General features: G+C 46.3%; 1 protein-coding gene across 2 annotated transcripts in view; it reads right to left on the minus strand.

Moving 5' to 3' along the window:
* Window positions 1–812: 812 nt before the first annotated feature.
* The window catches only part of CISD2 (CDGSH iron sulfur domain 2), a 33,927-nt gene continuing 11,346 nt past the window's right edge, over window positions 813–23,393 (minus strand). The window contains exons 1-3 of one of the 2 annotated variants that reach the window (XM_063918250.1): window positions 20,833–20,974; window positions 15,131–15,345; window positions 813–1,885 (exon numbers count right to left, since the gene is read on the minus strand). In XM_063918250.1, the coding sequence (XP_063774320.1) occupies window positions 1,796–1,885; window positions 15,131–15,345; window positions 20,833–20,959 (432 nt within the window). In that variant the 5' untranslated portion in view covers window positions 20,960–20,974 and the 3' untranslated portion in view covers window positions 813–1,795. Of the gene's footprint in view, window positions 1,886–15,130; window positions 15,346–20,832; window positions 20,975–23,393 lie in introns of those variants that run through there. The other variant, XM_063918257.1, reaches the window with a different exon arrangement.

Raw genomic sequence — 23,393 nt, forward strand, 5'->3', positions numbered from 1 at the left:
CATTAATCAATTAAGTTAATTGACAGAAGCCGGTATCTCTTTTCCGTAGCTGACTTCCCCACTAGTCACTACACCTTACAAATCACACCTCTTTATTATAGATACACTGGAAGCAGATACCTTACTGATGAAGCTATTTGCTCCTATAAAGGAAACCTGAGAATTCTAACTATATGAAGTTATTTCTCTGACAATTACAAGTAACTTCATATAGTTAGAATTCTCATACTTCCTATGCAAGAGCAGATATCTCCATCAGTAAGGTGCATGCTTCCAGTGTAAAAGGTTGTGGGTTCTAATCCTGATATGACACTAGCAAATTAATTGTCAGAGAAATAATCAGCAATGTGAGTGACTGAGCAGATCTATGTAGTGTGTGGCTGGACCCCTACATAGATCTGCCTAGTTCCAACGGTTTTGTAGTAGCTTCATATAGTTAGAATTAGAGATGAGTGGGTTCGGTTTTACTCTGTGTTACTCGGATCTCATTGGCTTACGGATGATATATTGGGGGAAGGGGGGGGGGGGGGGGGGGCCGCGGTGTATCACCAATATTTTTGTTGCCTCCGGGCAACTGGGATAAACTTACACCACTGGGCAGACCTATTCACTGTCTAACTAGACCCTGTTTATCAATTGACTGTAAATAATGGGTCTGGAGGCTGTTCATTATTTTAACCTATTCTATAATGTCATGTACTACAAAATAATACATTTAATGCTTATTAGCATAATTTTATTTAACTGCCTACAGTATAATAAGAAAGCTACAGTATTTACACAGAATAACAAAAACACCAAAGACTAACATGTCACAAGATAATTTTTATTTATCCAGTAGAATTTATTAACGTTAAGTACAGCTGTTGCTTTGTCTCCAAATGCAATGATCCGAAATATGAAATGGTAAAAGGAGCCATTCTGTAACTGACCTGTAGTACCTGTGGTCCACATGTTACATTTTACCTGGAAGTACAAAGCCTTGACCATAGACATCTAACATTATCTGGATGTACAAAGCCTTGACCTAGACATCTAACGTTATAATATTAGTACTACATAAAATAAGACTATTTCTGCACATCACAGGTTACCGAGCTACTCCTGGAATACCGGCTGTGACAATAACAAACAAAAAGGTAACAGATGTAAGATATGACCTACTTCATGTCACTCTACAGACGGGTGGTCTTCAGGTTGCCGACTGTCGGGATCCCGGCGCACATTATACCGGCGCCAGCATACCGACAGATTTTCTCCCTTGTGGGGTTCCACGACCCCCCTGGAAGGAGAATAAATAGCGTGGCGCGCCACCGTGCCCGCAGCGTGGCGAGCACAGCGAACCCGCAAGGGGCTCATTTGCGCTCGCCACGCTGTCGGTATGCCGGCGGTCGGGCTCCCAGCGCCGGTATGCTGGTCGCCGGGAGCCCGGCCGCCGGCATACCATACTACACCCCTACAGACACATCTGAAGATCTATCCTAAGACATCACAGACTTTTATATGGACCTATGTACATTTTATTGTATGTGTTCCCTCTATCAGTGGTGAAAGGACAGATTGTCATCTAATGGGGTATTCATGGCTTCCTAGAAGAGTCACGTAACAAAGTTTGTATCAGCAAAATTACTCCAGCATGTCATACAGAAGTCCATCAATGTAGGCACCAAGGATCCTCTTCCAGGACACTAAAATAATTCAGCAATAGAGATCTTTTTAATTTCTTTTCCAAGGCTTGTTTTGCAAAATAGGCACGGACATTAATTTGTACATGGAAGGCAGACTCAGGCACTTCTTATACTTCTTTCTTTTTGAGGATGAGTGGGCCTATGTTGTCTCCAGTTAACTCATTGTGCTTGTTATGTGAGCCATCGCAGACTGGAAACTGCATACAAGAGACAACAATATTCAGAAAACAAGACAATGTAACATATATACGACTGAAGCAAATTTATACACATTTTGGCAAATAATATAGATTATGAGAAGAGACCAGTGACATCTGATAAATGCATATCTTAAGGTGCATACACACGGTGTGATGTATGCTTACGATTTTGACTATATAGTAAAAATTGCTGGAAAGTTAGTCAATATCGCACCGTGTGTAGACAGCTTGCGATACCGATGCGCGCTCCCGTAGGGTTGGTATCGCAAGAAAAAAAAAAAACACTGGGGGTCATTCCGACCCGATCGCACGCTGCACTTCTTCGCAGCCGTGCGATCAGGTCGGAACTGCGCCAGCGTCGCAGTGCGCCGGTGCATGGCAGTCATCATTGCCTAGCGATCACCTCTGAGACAGAGGCGGTCGCAAGGCGGGAGGGGGCTGAACGGCGGCGTTTAGCCGCCGTTTAGGGGGAGTGTTCACGCCAACGCAGGCGTGGCCGGACCGTTTGGGGGGGGGGGGGGGGCAGGCCACGGCGGCTGCGTCACGTGTCACGCAGCCGCTTCGGCCAGCGGGAGCGACGAGCAACTCCCGACCAGCTGCAGGAGCTGCGCTGTCCGGAAGTTACTCCTCAAATACAAAGGCATCATCTCTGTGCGAAGCGTTTGTATTTGTGCGGGGGGGGGGGGGGGGGCGGTACGGACATGCGGAGCGGACTAGCCCTGTGCTGGGCGTCCCCCCGCATGTCTGAGTTAACGATCGTAGCTGTGCTAAACTTAGCACAGCTACGATCAACTGGGAATGACCCCCACTGTCCGGGCAAGGCAATTTTGACTAGCTAGTACAAAATATAGTATAGTCAAAATCGCACATAGCCTATATCTCAAGTAGAGAGAGAAAATCGGAGACAGTCGATATCTCACCGTGTGTATGCACCTTTACACAGTAAGAAGGATGTACCATATCAATAGTTTTGGAAAAACCATACTTTCAGGTGGGAGAAAATTATATGAAACAAAAACTTTTCTGTAACACCAAGATTAACTCTTAGCCAGCGGCCACACAGCACCCGCGCCATCAGCAGGAGGACGGGGACACCGCAGCCGCACACAGAACCCCAGCAGCAGCAGTCACCCGGCAGCTTCCCCCAGCCAGCGGCCACACAGCACCCGCGTCATCAGCAGGAGGATGGGGACACCGCAGCCGCACACAGAACCCCAGCAGCAGCAGTCACCCGGCAGCTTCCCCCAGTCAGCGGCCACACAGCACCCGCGTCATCAGCAGGAGGACGGGGACGCTGCAAGTTTTACCGGTCATCTGGGATTTTGTTTCTCCTGCCTCAGACAGGCGAAATCAAATCTCCAGAAACAGCCCTGTTTTCGTGCAAAAATGGGGCTGTTTATACCAAAAAACACACAGGTTTTACTGAACGTGTGTTTTCGAGAGAAAGGGCATTTTTTTTTTTTTTTTTTACAGGCGATCAATCTGGATAGCTTGTAAAAAAATAAATTAAAAAAAAAAGGAACAAATGTTGTGTAGTCTATGGACCACAATTTAACATATTTTTCTTTACATTATGACAAAATAATGCTTGGTCTGTATAATAAACACCAGTATACTGAATTATGGGAATGAGCACACAGTAGTACTGCAAAGTTCGCAATATATTAAGCAGGATAAAAAAAAAAAATTGCTAAAATATCATGCGTCTAAACACCATTAACTCAAGAAATGTGGTAATGACATTGCAAAGAAGTGCTATTTAGTAAGCGGCTTGTCGTTTCAGGAAGTCAAGCCTTAAAATAGCATGTGGATGTCTAATTCACAGCACAGCTATTCACACACACACACACATACATGCACATACAAACACACTTGTTCAGTTCATTTAATGGCTTAAGACCCAGCTAGATCAAAATCTTTGTCACGCTAAGTACACACGATACCAGCGTTTCTCAAACTGTGCGCCGCGGCACGCACTTACAGGGGTGCCGCAGATGGGAGGTTACGTCCTGTCCCAAATCAAATTATTTGGTCAGGCAAGTCAATAATCTGTGCATCGCTGCTGTTGCTACAGCGCACGGACATTTAAACACAGCAGTCAGGCACTTCCGGTCCCTGTAAGTCTGAGCCTCTCCAGCCGGCTCGTACTCCCGCATTCTAGCGAGCCACTGTAATTCAAAGGTGCCTAATTCAAGGCAAGTTCTGGGGAGTCACGAGTGTACAATAGCAGGTGGGGGAGCAGCAGTGGGTTATGTGGGGGGTAAGTGTCAGCCACACACTGGCACTACAAGGTTAATGGACCGCACAGCCCCTCCCCTCCTGTGCGGTGAGAGCAGAGGGGCCAGAACTATAAACATAGCCATGTCCAACACAACATAATAGAACCAAAGGTTGGCAGGTAAGCTATATTTTCTGATTTTCAAAATTTTGACTAGTATCTCAACATGAAACTGCTAGTAGGTGTGGGGATCATCCAGATAAGCTCTACACACATGGAAGATTATTATGGTAAGAGAACCTTGCTTGATATAGCTAGTGTTATGTTAGTGTGAGAGGTTCCAACTGAACCTCGACACTAGTTGAATTTTTGGCTAGGGGTGCCGCAAAAAAAAAAAGTCAGAGACACGAAGGGTGCCATGAACTGAAAAAGTTTGGGAACCACTGCACTATACAATTATTGGCCCGATTTGCCAATAATTGAGACATCGACCTGATTTATCGTATACTGTATACAAATGATCGTTTCAGTCTTTCACTGATAAATCGGGAAAATCTTGCCCACACGATCGATTTTGTGATCTGTTGATCCAAAGCAAAAATCTTAGCCATAATCTCACAATATTGGGCAGTGTGTGTGCATTCTCAATCATTTGCTAATAGTTTCTATTTTCCCATCACTATGTCACCCTCCTTGTGGTTGGACATACGCAAATACAGTGTGATGTGGAAGAATTGCGATGTGGGAGAAAATCGGTAACAAAAAATCTTTTAGTGTGTAGAACAGATATTGGTACCTACAATTTTACCCAAAAAAATAGGCAGATTGTCAGGTCGACAAAAAAAGAAATCTGAGTGTGTACTTAGCTTCAGTTCCAAAACAATTCTCACTGTCAATGAAAACCTGATTGGATGCAGAGTGTACAAAGGCTTCTTATGCGTTTATTTCGTACTTTTAGAAATAAACTTAAATCTTTGTCACGGACTTTAAGGGGCTTATTCTTGCCGGTAACTCAGTTTTTTCAAAATAATCCACAGCAGCCATACTATGGGCAGGTAACCAATTTCCTTAGGGTAGAGACAGGGAAAACATCAGACCATCCACTTCCCCTACATGGGGTAACGTCTGTTAATTCTCATCTTTGAATGTCTCTTCAGAGTTAGGCAAGCCCACATGTATCTTAAAATCCTTCATGGCAGCCATACTATTGGACTTACCCAAGCACTAATATAAAGGGAGGGCTATAATAACCAAAGACTTCAAGGTACAGGCTTATATCTGAACAATTCATTTTGTTTCCCCCTTGAAGCACTTAAGTTCCAAATGAAGCATCTGAAACATCTAGAGCAGGGGTGTCAAACTCAAATTCATCGGGGGCCGCATCAGCAGTTTGGTCCCCATCAAAGGGCCGGTTGTATCTGTAGGTCTATCCAAAATTTACCGCTCCACCTGCCTTATATGTGCCCAGCCATCTGCCCCCTTTTAAAGTGCCCAGCCATGTGCCCCCTTTTATAGTGCCCAGCCATGTGCCCCCTTTTATAGTGCACAGGTCCCCATTTTACACATTGCGGCAGGCACAGGTCCCCATTTTACACATAGCGGCAGGTACAGGTCCCCATTTTACACATTGTGGCAGGCACAGGTCCCCATTTTACACATAGCGGCAGGTACAGGTCCCCATTTTACACATTGTGGCAGGCACAGGTCCCCATTTTACACATTGTGGCAGGCACAGGTCCCCATTTTACACATTGTGGCAGGCACAGGTCCCCATTTTACACATAGCGGCAGGTACAGGTCCCCATTTTACACATTGTGGCAGGCACAGGTCCCCATTTTACACATTGTGGCAGGCACAGGTCCCCATTTTACACATTGTGGCAGGCACAGGTCCCCATTTTACACATAGCGGCAGGTACAGGTCCCCATTTTACACATTGTGGCAGGTACAGGTCCCCATTTTACACATTGTGGCAGGCACAGGTCCCCATTTTACACATTGTGGCAGGTACAGGTCCCCATTTTACACATTGTGGCAGGCACAGGTCCCCATTTTACACATTGTGGCAGGCACAGGTCCCCATTTTACACATTGTGGCAGGCACAGGTCCCCATTTTACACATAGCGGCAGGTACAGGTCCCCATTTTACACATTGTGGCAGGTGGTGGAAGGAGGGAGAGAGAGAGAAAGAGAGGAAGGGAGAGGGGCTGACTTACATTTGAAGCGGTTCTCGCCGCTCTTCAGCCGCCTCTCCCTCCTAGTCTGCGCGGCTCCCTTCTCCCTCCTCTGACGGGGTTTCGTTGAATGACGCGTTTGCGCCGTGACGTCACGACGCAATCGCGTCATTCCGCGAAACCCCGCCCCCCCCGAGCTGGGCACTCGGGAGAAGGGGGTTTCATGGCGGCGGCACCGCGGGCCATCAGACGAGGTCTGGCGGGTCGGATTTGGCCCGCGGGCCTTGTCTTTGACACCCCTGATCTAGAGCATAATGACTTGTATGCGTGAATAAAGGAAAATGCTGCTGCTCTGCAGAGATCCTTCACCCATACCTAAGCTTATTGAGTCCATGAAGTGGACACTGCCCTTGTCGAGTAAAGGGCCCTACACACAATTCGTCCATAGTATATTACTGTTGCTAATTGAATTCCCCCTAATGAGTTCCCTGATCCATGGAGATGGTCTAATTAGTTGGTGAAAATAGATGTACACCCCCCCTTAGCACGGCCAGGTAGACAGCCTATGGTATAGAACACGCAGGTAGATGTGTATGGAATAGGTACAACAGGGTGCGCTAAATCTGTGAATGTCAGTTACACGTTTAAGCCCTTTAGTGTGAAGAAGAAATTTAAAACAATACTTCCCTTAATACTTCATATATGCATCCACTCAGAATGTACAGTTTTCAAGTCCAATAAGGCATAATGATGAGCCCCAGCCCAATATCACACCTTCCTCAAGGTCAGCTCAGATGGCAGACTTGTGCTCAAAGCAGTCATCAGTAGAACAGGTCTCACCTGTAGCTGCAGAGCTTAGCCCTTGTTTTTTTTGTTTTATTATTATTTTATTTTATTTGCTCAAACAAGGGCTAAAACAAGGGCTAAGCTCTGCAGCTACAGGTGAGACCTGTTCTACTGAGCTGACCTTGGCCTCTGAGGATCTTCAGTTTGGCCAATCAGTTCTGCAGGAACCTCAGCACTCTCCCACCCGGTTTGGGAGCTTTGGTACATCCCCATGGTACTAAATGGACCCCAGTATTCTCTAGGACGTAAGGGAAAATACGATTTTAATTAGGATACTGGGCGCCCGCCCAGTGCTTCGTTCTTCCTGCACTGTTACTTGGTTAAGTAATGTTGGGTCAGCCGTTGCTGTTACTGTTTCAAGTTTGGTTAGCTTGGCTTTCCTCTTGTTATCCTTATCTATGCTTCTCTCAAAGTATGTCCGCCTCCTCGGGCACAGTTTCCTAGACAGAGTCTGGTAGGAGGGGCATAGAGGGAGGAGCCAGCCCACACTATCAAATTCTTTAAGTGCCCATGGCTCCTGGTGGACCCGTCTATACCCCATGGTACTAAATGGACCCCAGTATCCTCTACGGACTACGAGAAAAGGATTTACCGGTAGGTAATTAAAATCCTATTTTCTTATCCACAGGATCTTTAAAAGGAGGCTCTGTCTTCCAATGGGATGGTAGTTCTGGAAATCAGCCCTGCAACAACTTTAGGTACAAAGCACCAGAATAGAAATTCCTCATATTTCTCATACGTCCTAGAGGATGCTGGGGATTCCAAAAGGACCATGGGGTATAGACGGATCCGCAGGAGCTTGGGCACACTATAAAGACTTAAACTGGGTGTGAACTGGCTCCTCCCTCTATGCCTCTCCTCCAGACCTCAGTTAGACTTTGGGCCCAGGAGTGATGGGTCACACACTAGGGGAGCTCTACTGAGTTTATGTTAGGTTTGTTATTTTCAGGGAGACCTGCTGGCTACAGGCTCCCTGCATCGTGGGATTGAGGGGAGAGAAGCAGGACCTACTTCTGTGAGTTTCAAGGCTCTGCTTCTCGGCTACTGGACACCATTAGCTCCAGAGGGTTCGATCACTTGGTGCGCCTAGCTGCTTGTTCCCGGAGCCACGCCGTCAATCCCCTCACAGAAGCCAGAAGATAGAAGTCGGGTGAGTATTGGAAGAAAAGAAGACTTCAGACTGCAGAAGACTTCAGTAACGGAGGTACAGTGGTAGTGCTGCGCTCCATGCTCCCACACACCAACGGCACTCACAGGGTGCAGGGCGCTGTGCAAAATCTGGCAAAAAGCATTTCGGTGCCGAGGCACCCTAGTTCATCCCCCACCAGCATACTTTAACGATTTCCCCGCCATCGCTTATACGGGTGCAGGGCGCAGGGGGGGGGGGGGGGGGGAGCGCCCTGGGCGGCGAGTTGGTTATCAGCAGTTGTCTTACTCGCGCTGCCGGGGGCTCCGTATACAGACCCCCGCAGGCGCGTAGTACAGTTGTTCCCCGTCGGCCGCCATGGGTGCAGGGCACCGGAGGATGGTGGCGCCCTGGGCAGCGCACTAGGGACTTACAGAGTAAGCTGGCGGGGCCGGGGCTCCGTGTCTTGAACCCCGCCAGCGTGTTATAGCGCAACTTGCACAGGTAAGCTGGCAGGGCCGGGGCTCCGTGTCTCTGACCCCGCCAGCGTGTTGGAGCGCACTGTGCGCCTTCTCTTCCCCGCCACCGGCCCTATGGGTGCAGGGTGCTGGGGGAGGGGGGGGGAGCGTCCTGGCCAGCATTTCTTATCTCTCCCGGGCGGTAGAACATACCCGGTCTCCGGGTGTCTTCACCTCGCCAGGGGCATAGAAGCGTGAGCGCTGCGGTCCATCGCTCCCACACACCAACGGTTTCCGTGGGTGCGGGGGCGCCCTTTGCTGCGTGTTTGATATATAGGGATTAATCCCTGTATATAAGTCCCTAGCTAATTTTCAGATATATGTTGGGCGGGCTTAAGCGTGCCGGGAGGGGGCGGAGCTTAGCCCTTACACAGGAGTCGGCGCCATTTTTCCTCAGGTCCCCGACAAAATTTACTGAAGGAGGGGGGACACAGTGGTTTTAATGCTACATGGGTGTAATATAGCATTAAGTTAATTATTGGGCGCATAATCCTGGTTGTGTTAACATAAGGTCACTGTTTCCCCTTTTATTTACCCACTATTGGTTAGTCGACATGTGTCGACAGGTGTGAGGGCTTTGTCAAAAGCTCCTGTGGGGATAACTGTCGGTTTCGCTGACGCTTGCCGGTACTTGATTCAAACAACTAAGTATTAGCAGGTTGTTTTTGTGTGCACGGCGGTCGGTCGATGCCCTGTCGGCATCAACGGTATTTCCTGGGTAAAAGAATTAACAGGCTGTTATTGCTTTGTACGTGTGTGTGTGTGTGTGTGTGTGTGTGATATATTAATTATATATATATATATATATATATATATATATATATATATATATATATATATATATATATATATATATATATATATATATATATATGGAGTGTTATTACAATTGTAGATGTATGCTTCCCTCAGACCCCTTTGGGTTACAAGATTATTATTATTATTATTATTATTATTTTTGCCCGCTTACTATTCCGTGCTGTCGACATTTACTCAGTTTCTGTCGGCCGTAAAGTTCCTGGTAGCTCCACATCGGTCATACACATTCACAACACATTACTGTCACTAGGGACCTGACGGGTCTGGACAATCCACTTGCGTATAGGTTATATCTATATGTATATATGTGTAGATATAACTTTATATATGCAGGATTACGATATGGGTGTTTTATTGTATATTACATTATGTATATCCATGAATGCTGAAATAATGGTATTCTTCTCGGGTGGTCTGCAGTATGCCGGCGGTCGGACTCCCGGCGACCAGCATACCGGCGCCGGGAGCCCGACAGCCGGCATACCGACACTTATTCTCCCTCGTGGGGGTCCACGACCCCCCTGGAGGGAGAATAAAATAGTGTGGCGCGCGTAGCGCGCCACCGTGCCCGTAGCGTGGCAAGCGCAGCGAGCCCGCAAGGGGCTCATTTGCGCTCGCCACACTGTCGGTAAGCCGGCGGCCGGCCTCGGTATGCTGGTCGCCGGGAGGCCATCCGCCGGCAGATCGTAGTGAACCCTTCTTCTCATGTGCTGGTCGCTCTGTTGATTAAGCTCTAGATTGGCCGGGACGAGTTGATTTCGATCCTCTCACGGAGTCCGAATATTAGTCTCTTCACAACGCAGAGATAAAATTATGACAATCAACTCCTGGTCGACGCAGAGCCCAGTCGCAAAGGATCATACACAGGCAGCTAAGTAAAATTTTATTTCTATACTTTGACCTTATTTGCATTGTATGCACTTGAGGGAGTGTGGTGGTCGGGTAAGCATCCGATAGAATTATCCTACCCAGAGTGGGTAGGCTTGCCTGTGTTTATTCTTCCTTATAACATTACAGCAGGCTGCCACGTGACGGCAGGTGGTGTGACCGGAAAAATGCGGAGGAGGTCTCCGGGAGAGGCTGGTGGGAGGTATACAGCTGTTTGGTGTGGCCTTTCTTCAGTCAGTCTCGGCGGTATCCGCTGGTAAGTCTAAATTCGTGAGTTAACCTCCTTCACAACGGTTGATGACGCATTCTTTTGTGGGATGCAGTCGTTTAACCGGTTCGATACCGTTCTTTTTTCCTTTTCTGTGTAGACAGTGGAAGGTGAAAAAGTAAGTGTTCTGCAGCCTTGTTAGGTTCGCAGAAGTGGATGTAGTTTCTGTTTCCACTACATACACCACTTGTCGCTGAGTCTATCTGGCTCGTCCCCACTCCGGTGACCGCTTGTCTACTAATTTTCAGTTAGTTCAGGAATAGACTAGGACCTGTGAGTTATTTATGGAAGCCAAAGGGGAACATTCTGAGTTACGGTTTCCCCTTACTGTTTTTTTCTAATAGATTTTGCCTCTCCCCTATGGAAGGGGAGGTAGTACGCGACGCCATACAGAGGTGCATCAGGTTCAGGACATTGTCTGGTTGTCCCTGTAAAAAGGTGCATATACTGACCTGGTAAGGTTCTGTGTTTTTCCTGTGGAAAGAGGTCTGAGGATCCAGAGTTGGAACGGCTTTGAGGTGACACCTCATCAATAGGTTCCATTAATAAGACAGATGGATGCGGCATAAGAGGCTTTTTTCGAGGTTCAGGTCTAATACCAGAGTGGTTTTCATGGGACCAGTTGGAAATGTGGTCCGGGTCTCACCTGCGCATGCACCGGAATATAATCAAAACGGACAGGACATCGCTCCTGTGGGGTCTGCTCAGTTCTTTCCTTCTAGAGGAATGAAGGTTAGGGGTCCAGGTTTCGATCCTGGTGTCTGTGCATATAGATCTCCGAAGCTGGGGAGCAGTCCTTTGCAAGGGACGTATTTCCAGAGGATGAGGTCAAGTTGGGAAATTTGTCTGCTGTAAGCTTTCTTGAATTAAGAGCTATTTTAGACTAACGTATTCTTTGTGTTCTGCCCGTGTTAATTCTGCCAGAAGACTTGTCAGCAATGGCGTAAGTAAGCCGCTAGGGCGGAACAAGGAAAAAGCGGAAATGGCAGAGGAGGCACAGTTTGCAGTTGAGTGGGAAGTCAGGTAAACGCTAGGTTAGCAGTCTTCGTTCCGGAGGTAAACGGCGGAGAAATAGATTTCCTTTGCGGACATGATATCCAGCCGGGAAAAATACTGTCATCATCGAGAAGCTTTCCCAGACGTGACAAGTCTTTGTGGGTTGTCACAATTGGACATGTTGGCGTCTCGCCTCAACGAGAGGTCTCGAGAAGATTGTTCCAGGTTAAGAAACACTCAGGATATAGCAGCGGACATCCTCGTGACACCGTGGGTGTTTTTAGTCGGTCTAGGTGACCTCTCCACTTTCACCTTGCTGACAGTGGTAAGCGCAAGATGATCGAAGGTTCCGATGATCCTCTGAAATCCGGTCTACCCAGAGAGGGTTGGCTATCCAGTTTTTCATGGTTTACTCATAGAAATTACTGCCTTCTTCCTTTCCGTGAGGTAATGTTACAACAAGATCGGGGCGTGTATCAGGACTTACCGCGGCTGCGTCTAACGGCGGGGCGGTTGAATGTCATATCCTGAGCCGAATGGGTGTTCCCAGTGAAGTCGTTTCTTCAATTCTTTAGGCTAGGAAAGAACTGACGGCACAGTGTTACCACCGTTGTTGGAGTAATTATGTGTCTCGGTGTGTATCCAGGAAGGCTTCTATGGAGGACTTTCACCTAGGTCGTGCTTATCCATACTTTACAAGCCGATGTGGAGGCAAGCCTAATAAGTTTCTTTACGAAATTTTTCTTTTGGAAAGTGGTCAGGTTTTTTACTTTGACGTCCGCAAGGCGGGTGTCAAAAGTGGTGGTCTTGTCTCACAAGAGCCTTGTTTGATCTTTCAGGTGGATAGAGAGGAATTGAATTCTCAGTTGGTAGTTCTACCAAGAGTGGTTTCTGGGCTTCGCAGAAATCGGCCTATTTTGATGCCGGGGGTTACTTAGGCATTAGCTGGTTCAAATTCCCTTGATCTAGCCAGGGATTTGAGTATGTAGGTCATCAATTTGGCTCAGTTTGGAGAAACAGAAGCCCTGTTTGTCTGGTATGTTCCCAGCTTACTTTGGGAGACTGCGTTATGCAGTTTGTTACATGTTGAATCTGTGATGCGGTTTGGCATGTTCATTCTACGGCTGCTTTGCCGTCACCGAAGTCGGTGGAGGTTCCTTCTTTTGGGAAGATGGGCTCTTCTTGGATGAATGCCCAAGGAGTCTCGGCGGTTTAACTTTGCCGAGCGGATTCTTGGTCGGGGTCAAACGCTTTTGCGATGCTCTAAAAGTTTGATACCTTGATTTTTGGGGACCTTATGTCTGCTCATTCGGTGCTGCAGAGTCGTCCGCACTCTCCCGCCCGTTTTGGAGCTTTGGTATAAACCCCATGGTCCTTTTGGAATCCCCAGCATCCTCTAGGACATATGAGAAAATAGGATTTTGGTACCTACCGGTAAATCCTTTTCTCTTAGTCCGTAGAGGATGCTGGGCGCCCGTCCCAGTGCGTACGGTGTCTGCAGTTATTGCTTTTGGTTACACCCTGGTGGTGTGTCTTCTCTGTCTGGCGGTTGCTACCGTTGTTCATGACATAGCATGCGGGGTCGTATTTTTGCTTCTGTGGACACACGGGTTGTGTTACATATTCTCTCAGCATGTGGCTGTGTTTGTTCATGCCGTTGGCTGGTATTCTACTGAATGCCACGTTCTACGGTGTGTTTTTGAGGTGTGAGCTGGTATGACACTCATCGTGTTTATAACAGTAAATTCTTTCCTCAAAATTGTCCATCTCTCCTGGGCACAGTTTCTAACTGAGGTCTGGAGGAGGGGCCAGTTCACACCCAGTTTAAGTCTTTATAGTGTGCTCAAGCTCCTGCGGATCCATCTATACCCCATGGTCCTTTTGGAATCCCCAGCATCCTCTACGGACTAAGAGAAAGGGATTTACCGGTAGGTACCAAAATCCTATTATAACAGGGTACATAGGTTCTATCATAGGCAAACTACTCTGACACTTGTCCAGATGCTGCCATTCTTTTTAAGCCGTATCTTTCATAACTTGAACTTGAAACATCCTGCCTTTTCTAGAACAATCTTCAAACAGGAGATCTTAGCACTGATTTTATTATCAATTATTTCAACTTTATAATTCCTAGTTTTGCATGGTTTAAGAGACGTTCAACCAGCTCTAAATTAAAAGATCTTTTGTCTTCACAAGACAAATCACAAAATTATTCTTCTAAGGCAAGCTCTTAAGAAACTGCACCAGTAACTACACCATATTCAAAATTCAGACTAGTCTGAGATCTAGACCTATGAGAACTCTGTAATGCCAGAGATTCTTCCTCTGAAAGAAAAGACTTTCATCCACACCATCAACTCCAGTCATTGATTAGAGGGCTGAGGTGGAGTAGCCTCAGGCTGAGTACAATCTGCACAATTTGCATTATCTTGATCAGCAGGCATAAAGGGGGTACTCACGGAGCGATCGCTGCTTAAAATCTAAGCAATCTGACTAGAGGAAAAGACACCCTATGCAGAGGTAGTGGGCGGTCTGACCTTTTCCCTGTCTCTACCCCAGGGAATGGGTTACTAACCCATAATACGGTAGTCATGGAGGCTTGAAGAAAAAACATAAAATTCAAATCCACTGAACTTGTTGCCAAGACTGTGAGATGTGTGATGTTTGCAAGTTTTAATTTAAGAGGCTGGAACTTGCACCTAATTGGATTGACACCACAGATTTTAGTAACACAATTGTTACAAGTATACATTGCAGCCCCAGCTGTAACGGCTAAAGGTCATGGAACCCTTATTTATACTAGTTGGGTAAAATAAGAATCAAATGTGCGGGCGTTCATTTTGGTTCCGATCACGTTTAGGTGAAATCAGACGTGTAAAATGTTGCCGTTTATAAAGCATCTAGTACAATATGCATTGCCAGAACGTCAACACATTACTTAGCAACATCAAACAAAATGAAGACCAGGGGCCAAATGTAATAGAGTGAGAGCTTCAAAAAGTGAGAGATTTGGTAAGGTTTTGCAGTTTTTTTAAAGTGGCAATCATTTACCCAGCAAGATCAACCTGGTTTGGTTGTGTAAATGATTGCCACTTTAAACAAAAACTGAAAAACCTTAGCAAATCTCTCACTTTGTAAAACTCTCACTCTATTACATTTGGCCCCTAATGTTCTATAACTTCTATCATGCATAGATGGTACTGGGAGAAGCAGAGTTGCACTTTCAAAAAGTGTAATTCACCAGAAGTGAAAGTTACAGGTGATTGGATGAAGGATTTATTTTATGACTAGTTTGTGTGATTTTCATATAGTGTACATGGGCTATTGCCATTTTGACTTTGCTGCATCTCTGCCTAGCTGTAATTTAATTGTACCTCTTTCTCTCACCGTTTTAGAGCGCCAACATCGGCAGTATGCAGCTTTGGTAATATGCAGGTCCTCTATATTTATTTCATTCACTACTTTAGGGTTCTCCTTTTGGATTTTAAGATTAATCAAACTGTCCTTCTGTTGCTTCTTCTTCATCAGGAATGGTCGAATAGCAAGGTAGCCCAGCAGTGCGAGGACACCAAGGAAGGGCAATATCTGCAGCCATTCTGAAACTAGAGCAGACAGCCTGGGTTAAAAAAAGGAAAATTCACATTTGTTCAAAACACACCAATTCCAAGATTGACACTGGATTATTTATTTTAAGAATTTAAAGGCCTGTGACTTAAAAAGGATGGTTGGGCCAAGAGGTTGGTTTATATGGTCTCCAAAAGAATGCAAATGCTGAAAATTAACCTGCATATTTTGGATTCTTTTATATGGCCTCAATAAATTCGGTGTGGATCCTTGATACTAGACACAGACCAAATTAAAACTGAACTAAAACCACTTTGAAATCTATTAAATAATGTCAATTATTTAGGAAATATAGGGCCTAATACAGCATGGATCGCTAATTAGAGAATTTGCAAATGGAGCGTTTATCGAACAACTGCACATGTGTAGTGTTCGCATTGTGCACATGCATTGGGTAATAGCGATATAAAATGCCTACAGATCGTAAACGCAATACAGCCATTGTTTGACTGACAGGAAACTAGCGTTTCTGGGTGGAAACGTGCGGTTTTCTGGGTGCGTCAGAAAAACTGCAGGCAAATTTTCAGGAGGGTCTCAGACGTCAGCGTAAACCACTTCCAGCCCGTCTCAGTTGCAGATTAGTGGCAGCCTCAGACCTACTCACATTTGCTCAGACGGCAAAGACTCTGATGTTCCAGGATTTGCGTATGCATCTGCGAGTGTATAGCAATTTGCAATGCATTCGCAAATTTGCACGGGGCGTTTTTTTCTGTCAGGGCGGCGCCTTTCTACTCGCAGACAACTGCAATTTCTCAGATTAGGAATCCATGCTGAGTTAGGCCTATAGTTCACATTTACACTTAAAGTACTACTGCCATCTACTGTCCAATGGGGCAGATGTATTAACCTGGAGAAGGCATAAGGAAGTGATAAACCAGTGATATGTGCAAGGTGATAAAGGCACCAGCCAATCAGCTCCAATATGTAAATTAACAGTTAGGATCTGATTGGCTGGTGCCTTTTTCACCTTGCACATATCACTGGTTTATCACTTCCTTATGCCATCTCCAGGTTAATACATCTTCCCCAATGTTATTATTTGATTTATTTCAGTTCAGACTGAAGACGCTCAAGTATTTCTATCATTTATTTAGTGCCAATAACGATATAGCACTGTAAAGAGAGTACATTTATTTTCATAGTGTGCAGCCAATCTACCTACCAGTATATTTTTGAAATGTGGAACCCAGAGTAAACCCACACAAATACAGGGGGAGCATACAGTTGAACTGAAGACGACCAGGTCTGTTAGGCATAATGCTATCAACTGTGTGCTACCACGGAAAAGTGTGAAATTCATTTGAAGCACTCTGGTGGGTTATGAAAAGCCCTGCCTGTCTCGTTCATGAAAATTCTAGAATGCATAATTCTACCTAAAGGATAAAAGGCTTGAAGTCGGGTTCTCATGCATCTATACAAGGAGATATTTGTAACAATATTGGCCTTCATTCCGAGTTCTTCGCTCGCTAGCTGCTTTTAGCAGCTTTGCACACGCTAAGCCGCCGCCTACTGGGAGTGAATCTTAGCTTTGCAGAATTGCGAACGAAAGATTCACATAATTGCGAATAGAAATTTCTTTGCAGTTTCTGAGTAGCTCGGGACTTACTCTGCCACTGCGATCAGTTCAGTCAGGTTCGTTCCTGGTTTGACGTCACAAACACACCCAGCGTTCGCCCAGACACTCCCCCGTTTCTCCAGCCACTCCCGTGTTTTTCCCAGAAACGGCAGCGTTTTTCCGCACACACCCATAAAACGGCCAGTTTCCGCCCAGGAACACCCACTTCCTGTCAATCACACTCCGATCACCAGAACGCAGAAATTTCTTCGTTAAGCCGTGAGTAAAATACCTAAGTTTTTGGCAAATTTACTTGGCGCAGACGCACTGCGAACATTGCGCATGCGCAGTTGGCGACAAATCGCTCCGTTGCGAAAACCACTAACGAGCGAACAACTCGGAATGAGGGCCATTGTTTTATGAAGTTAAGTAGATAATTTTCCTATAAAGCTTTTGTGTCAGTACAATGGGGGTAATTCCAAGTTGATCGCAGCAGGACATTTTTTAGCAATTGGGCAAAACTATGTGCACTGCAGGGGGGGGGGGGGGGGGGGCAGATATAACATGTGCAGAGAGAGTTAGATTTGGGTGGGTTATTTTGTTTCTGTGCAGGGTAAATCCTGGCTGCTTTATTTTTACACTGCAATTTAGATTGCAGATTGAACACACCCCACCCAAATCTAACTCTCTCTGCACATGTTATATCTGCCTCCCCTGCAGTGCACATGGTTTTGCCCAATTGCTAACAAAGTTCCTGCTGCGATCAACTCAGAATTACCCCCAATATGTAGAGATTGTAATCTTGGTAACCTATTATAGTATAATATAGGTAATCTGTTGTAGTATATTACATTTTGATTGTCTCAAACAAATTGTGGACTGTGCAAAAAAAAAAAAAAACCCCACATGGGTTATTTTGCAGCATTTCCTTAATACTAAACTATAAAAGTTCATAAAAGACACTGTATCATGGGATTGCAGGATGGGCTGGAGTTTGGCACTTGACTTTAAACTTTAATTCTAAAATCCTCCCCTCGCAATCCCATAATGCCAGTACTTCTTTTGAAAGAGTCTGGCAAGGAGTAGCAGTAACCCAGTGAAATTGTTAGAACAAACAAACAAACAAACCCATAGGGAGAAGACGGTCAAGAACGTAAACCTCACATGACTGAACGTGAGGGAACACTGTGTCCTACAGCCTGCTTCAGAGAAAAGGATTCAATGGTAAGTGACTAAAAATCCTCTTTTTCTCTTTTAGCAAGGCTGGTGGGACACTGGACCATGGGACAAATAAAAACCGCCCCAAGGTGAGGGAACGTTCAGGTTGCCTGACCGGAGAACAGTACACGGCCAATGTGGGCATCACCTGAGGCAAAAACATGAGAACAATAAAAATGAGTAAACATGCGGACAGAGAACCAGGTAGCTGCACGACAGACCTGTTCTGCCAAAGACCAGTGTCGCACTGCCCTGGAGTTCGCCACCGCCCTAGTAGAAAGCAATGATACCCAGTCTGGTGCGGGTCGCCCGGGATAGGCTAGAATAGGCTTGAGTGATGACCAAGCGGATCAGCCTGTTTTGAAGCTGGCCAACCACGTTTATGTGTGTCAAAGTACAAGCAAAAGAATCTGTACGCCAGACAACACAAGTCTTGCCCAAGTTAGTCCAGAGAGATCAAAGTAAGTCTAGTAGAGCTAGATCATCCCGATGCCGGGAAGTGGCCGAAAGATTAAAAACCGGAAAGACAATTTCCTGGTTTAAGTGAAAAGCGAAAACAACTTTTCGCTGAAACATAGGAACCATACAGGGAACCGCCCTATCATCATGAAAGATGGGAAAAGGCGGCTTTGCAAGAAAAAGTCCCCAACTCAGAAACACGCTGAGCTGAGGCAATAACTAAGTTATTTCCTGGATGCATCATCGTGAAGGCACTCAGTGAGGTGGTCAGCCCATGTTTCCATGCCCATGCCACCCAAACGGAGGCCAACATAAGGACGGATAATGACTCCAGAGCCCATAAAAATGGACTTGAGATAACCTTGGGAGGCAGTTCCCACCTTGACATATGATCTGCCGGTAGCGGATATAGTAAAGCAAATTTGCAAGGAACATAAAAACTTTTTATCCAACACCTTCCAAGCTTTCTAAATGAGATTGTCGAGATAAAAAAAAAAAAAAAAGACGGGAAAGTAACGACTTTCTTGCGTCGGTGTATGAATGGACCCACAGGGGTATATTCAATTGAAGTCTGATCCATTCCAACATTCATTTGTTGGAATGGATCCGACCTGGGCTACTCAATGACATCTCAATTCTACTTTAAAAAAAGTCGAATTGAGATGCGGGAGGGGAGACGGGGGAGAGCAGCGCTACAGCAGTGGCACCCCCCCCCCCTCCAGTCTCTCTGCCTCTCCTCGTCCCTCCCTGCATCACAGCCACCGCTCACGGCCACCCGGCTCCAGCAAGCTGCTGTGAGCGGCGGCTGTGACATCCTAAAGCGCTGCTCACCTGGTCCCCGCCTTGGCTCTGCCCATCTCACTTCGACTTTTTTTTTTTTAAAGTGGAACTGAGATGGTCGAAAAGGGGGCCAAAACCTGTCAGTTTTGGCCCCGTTTTCGACACAAGCACGTGGATCAGCAGCTATTCCGCTGATCCAAGTGCTTTTCGACAAGTGAATTCATCAACTTGATGAAAAACTTGGGGTTATATTGAATAGGTCGGAACCCCTTCCGGCCTAAAAAGGTCAAAAACTGCAGTCTTTTCGACAGATGGCAGCTTTCTACTTCAATTGAATATACCCCATAGCCTCCACTTAGGAATCCATCTCTGAGCAGTCCAGAGAACAGCGCACCACCACTATGAGATCTTCCACCCCATGACTGGAGGAAGACTCTAGGTCTTCACCCTTTGGGACGAAGTCAGTCTCCTGAAGGTCACCTTCCTCCTCCAATGAAACAGAAACTTTCATTGGAGCCCTGGAAGGCGGAAGATGCTTATGCGCTGTGAGCCGTTGAGGATTTTCAAAAAAGCATTCCAAATAAGAGGGAACTTTTTAAAAATCCTGATGCCATATGCCCCATGGTAATGTGGATCAGATACCATTTGGGAAGTCGGCATGTTGGCACCACGCATCAGAGAAACAGGTGTATCAGCTGCCCTAGCTTGATCCTCCCACTGAAGCAAAACAAACTTTACTTAGGGACTAATTCAGATCTGATCACAGCAGCAAATTTTTTAGCAAATGGGCAAAACCATGTGCACTGCAGGGGTGGGCACATATAACATGTACAGAGTTAGATTTGGGTGGGGTGTGTTCAAACTGAAATCTTAATTGCAGTGTAAAAATAAAGCAGACAGTATTTACCCTGCACAGAAACATAATAACCCACCCAAATCTAACTCTCTCTGCACATGTTACATCTGCCCCCCCCCCCTGCAGTGCACATGGTTTTGCCCATTTGCTAACAAATTTGCTGCTGCAATCAGATCTAAATTAGGCCCTTAGTCAGATACTGATCAACCCAGATTGTGTCTACGCTGGCTCCGCAAGGGCAGACGCAGTGGCCTCAGACGCTTGCACGACACTAGCCCCTTCTTGACAGTCCACATACAACATCTCAGAGTCCACCTGTCCACACAGTAATTTAATATTACACTGGGCACAAGTGAAAAACAAAGTCATAGTACAGGTAACGCCTTTATTTCTTAGGGGATCTCGCTATATATAATGTACGCAGACGGACTACATCCCCCTAAATAGGACAAAAACATACAGGTCACTGAGCTACTGCACAATATTCTCAGAACATTAAATGCAATACAGTAATAATAATACTCAGCCTTCCTGAGGCAGTTGCAGTAGATAGGAGATTAACTGAGACTTGCACAAGTTGAGACACAGGTCACTCACTATTCAGAGCAGCATGCACTATGGAGAAAACAGCCTTAGTTTCACTTCTGTCTCCTACGCAGCAAGGAAGACTCAGTTTCACTTCTGTCCCGCACACTGAGGCTTTCTTTTCAAGTGTAAAGTGCATTTCTCTCCCCTTGAGGAGGACAACACTTAGATTAGCCAAGACCGAGAGCCTGTACAGGGCAATTATCCCTATATGGAGCCAACCCTATCAAACCCAGTAAGATAGTGCTAGCCATCCAGGGCAGCGCTGACGCCCAACACCCTCTAACAGGGCGCTGGCACGCGCTGTCTCCGGCCCAGGTGGCTGGGGTATGGGGGGAGAGAGGGTGTCCCCGCAGCAGCAACCCCAGTTGCTGTTTGGCAGCACACATACCTATATCTATATATATTAAGAAACTGTAAGGGTTGTGTCTGCACATAGCAGAAATATACTTCTGGGGGCAGTTTATGAACTATGAATATGTAAAATACATGAAGAAGAAAAAAAATCTGGAATTTTTGTCTGCCTGTTCCAGCATTATGCAAAAACTACTGGATAATTTGTATTGCATTTTCACTAACAAGTCCACTCAAATGCTGCTGTATATGACCACTGTATGAGAGATACAGGGTAACTGCACCCAAGGAGAGTGGGTCTCTTGCTCGAGTGGTCTTCAGGTTGCCGACTGTCTGGATCCCGGCGCACAGTATACCGGCGCCGGGATCCCGACAGCCGGCATACCGACAGTTTATCTCCCTTGTGGGGGTCCACGACCACCCTGGAGGGAGATTAAAGAGCCACCGTCCCCGCAAGGGGCTCATTTGCGCTCGCCACGCTGTCGGTATGCCGGCGGTCGGGAGCAGGGCGTCCGGCATGCCATACTACACCCTCTTGCTCTAGTGGTTAGAGAAGTAGTTCCCAAACTTTTTTTTGATTACGGTGCCCTAGGGTATCAGAATTTTTTTCACGGCACCCTTAGGCCAAAAGTTTCTTACTGAGAAATGTAATTTAATGCCATCCTTAGGTTCAACAGTGTGGAGAGGGACAAGAGCTGCTTCTATTTGTCCACATAGTTTATGACTGACAGCCAGCGGAGAGGGACAAGAGCTGCTTCTATTTGTCCACATAGTTTATGACTGACAGCCAGCAGCACTGGTTTTGCCTATGACATTGCCCATAAATAATTTGAATTGGTCCTAGACCACCAATCCAAGGCACCCCTGCTAGTGTCCTGAGGCACCCCAGGGTACCACGGCACACAGTTTGAGAACCACTGTGGTTAGAGTCTTCACGGCTTGCAAGGCCACCATAACGGATAAGACAAGCGCAGGTTACAGTTTCTTATTTATCTTGAAAAACTATGCAAAACGAAACTTTTAAACTGTATGCAGCAAGAGTCAAACAAACTGACAAATGGTTTCAATAACCTACCGGTAAATCCTTTTCTCGTAGTCCGTAGAGGATACTGGGGTCCACATTAGTACCATGGGGTATAGATGGGTCCACTAGGAGCCTTGGGCACTTTAAGAAATCAATAGTGTGCACTGGCTCCTCCCTCTACGCCCCTCCTACCAGACTCAGTCTGGAAACTGTGCCCAAGGAGACAGACATATCCTGAGGAAGGATGTAACAGAACAGTGGTGAGATTCGAACCAGCACACACAAACAAGAAGAAAGCCATGCTAACCAAACTTGAACAGGAACAGAAACAGCTGGACCAACAACATTACTTAAAGTAACCGTGCAGGAAAAACGAAGCACTGGGCGGGCACCCAGTATCCTCTACGGACTACGAGAAAAGGATTTACGGGTAAGTAATTAAAATCCTATTTTCTCTTACGTCCTAGAGGATACCGGGATCCACATTAGTACCATGGGGGTGTACCAAAGCTCCCAAACTGGGTGGGAGAGTGCTGAGGTTCCTGCTGGGTGGGAGAGTGCTGAGGTTCCTGCAGAACTGACTGACCAAACTGAAGGTCCTCAGAGGCCAAAGCATCATCGAACTTGTAGAACTTAGCAACCGTGTTTGAACCCGACCAAGTAGCTGCTCGGCAGAGCTGTAAAGCTAGGACACCCTGGGCAGCCACCCAGGAGGAACCCACCAACCTAGTAGAGTGGGCCTGTACTTTAGGAACCGGCAATCCTGCCGATGAATAAGCATGCTGGATAGTAAGTCTGATCCAACAAGCAATAGACCGCTTTGAAGCAGGACACCCAATCTTCTTGGGATCCTAGAGAACAAACAGCGAGTCAGATTTTCTGTGACGAGCTGTCCGCTTCACATACATCTTCAAAGCCCTCACAACATCCAAGGACTTTGAGGTAGCAGAGGTGTCAGTAAGCACCAGAACAACAATAGATTGGTTGATATGAAACGCAGACACCACCTTAGGAAGAAATTGCTGACGAGTTCTGAGTTCAGCACTATCTTCCTGAAAAATCAAATAGGGGCTTTTGTGAGACAACGCCCCCAGTTCCGACACACGCCTTGCAGAAGCCAAGGCCAACAGCGTGACCGCCTTCCACGTAAGAAACTTGACATCCACATCCTGTAAAGGCTCAAACCATTCCGATT

Source organism: Pseudophryne corroboree, chromosome 1, assembly GCF_028390025.1.
Source record: "Pseudophryne corroboree isolate aPseCor3 chromosome 1, aPseCor3.hap2, whole genome shotgun sequence".
Classification (NCBI taxonomy): Eukaryota; Metazoa; Chordata; class Amphibia; order Anura; family Myobatrachidae; genus Pseudophryne; species Pseudophryne corroboree.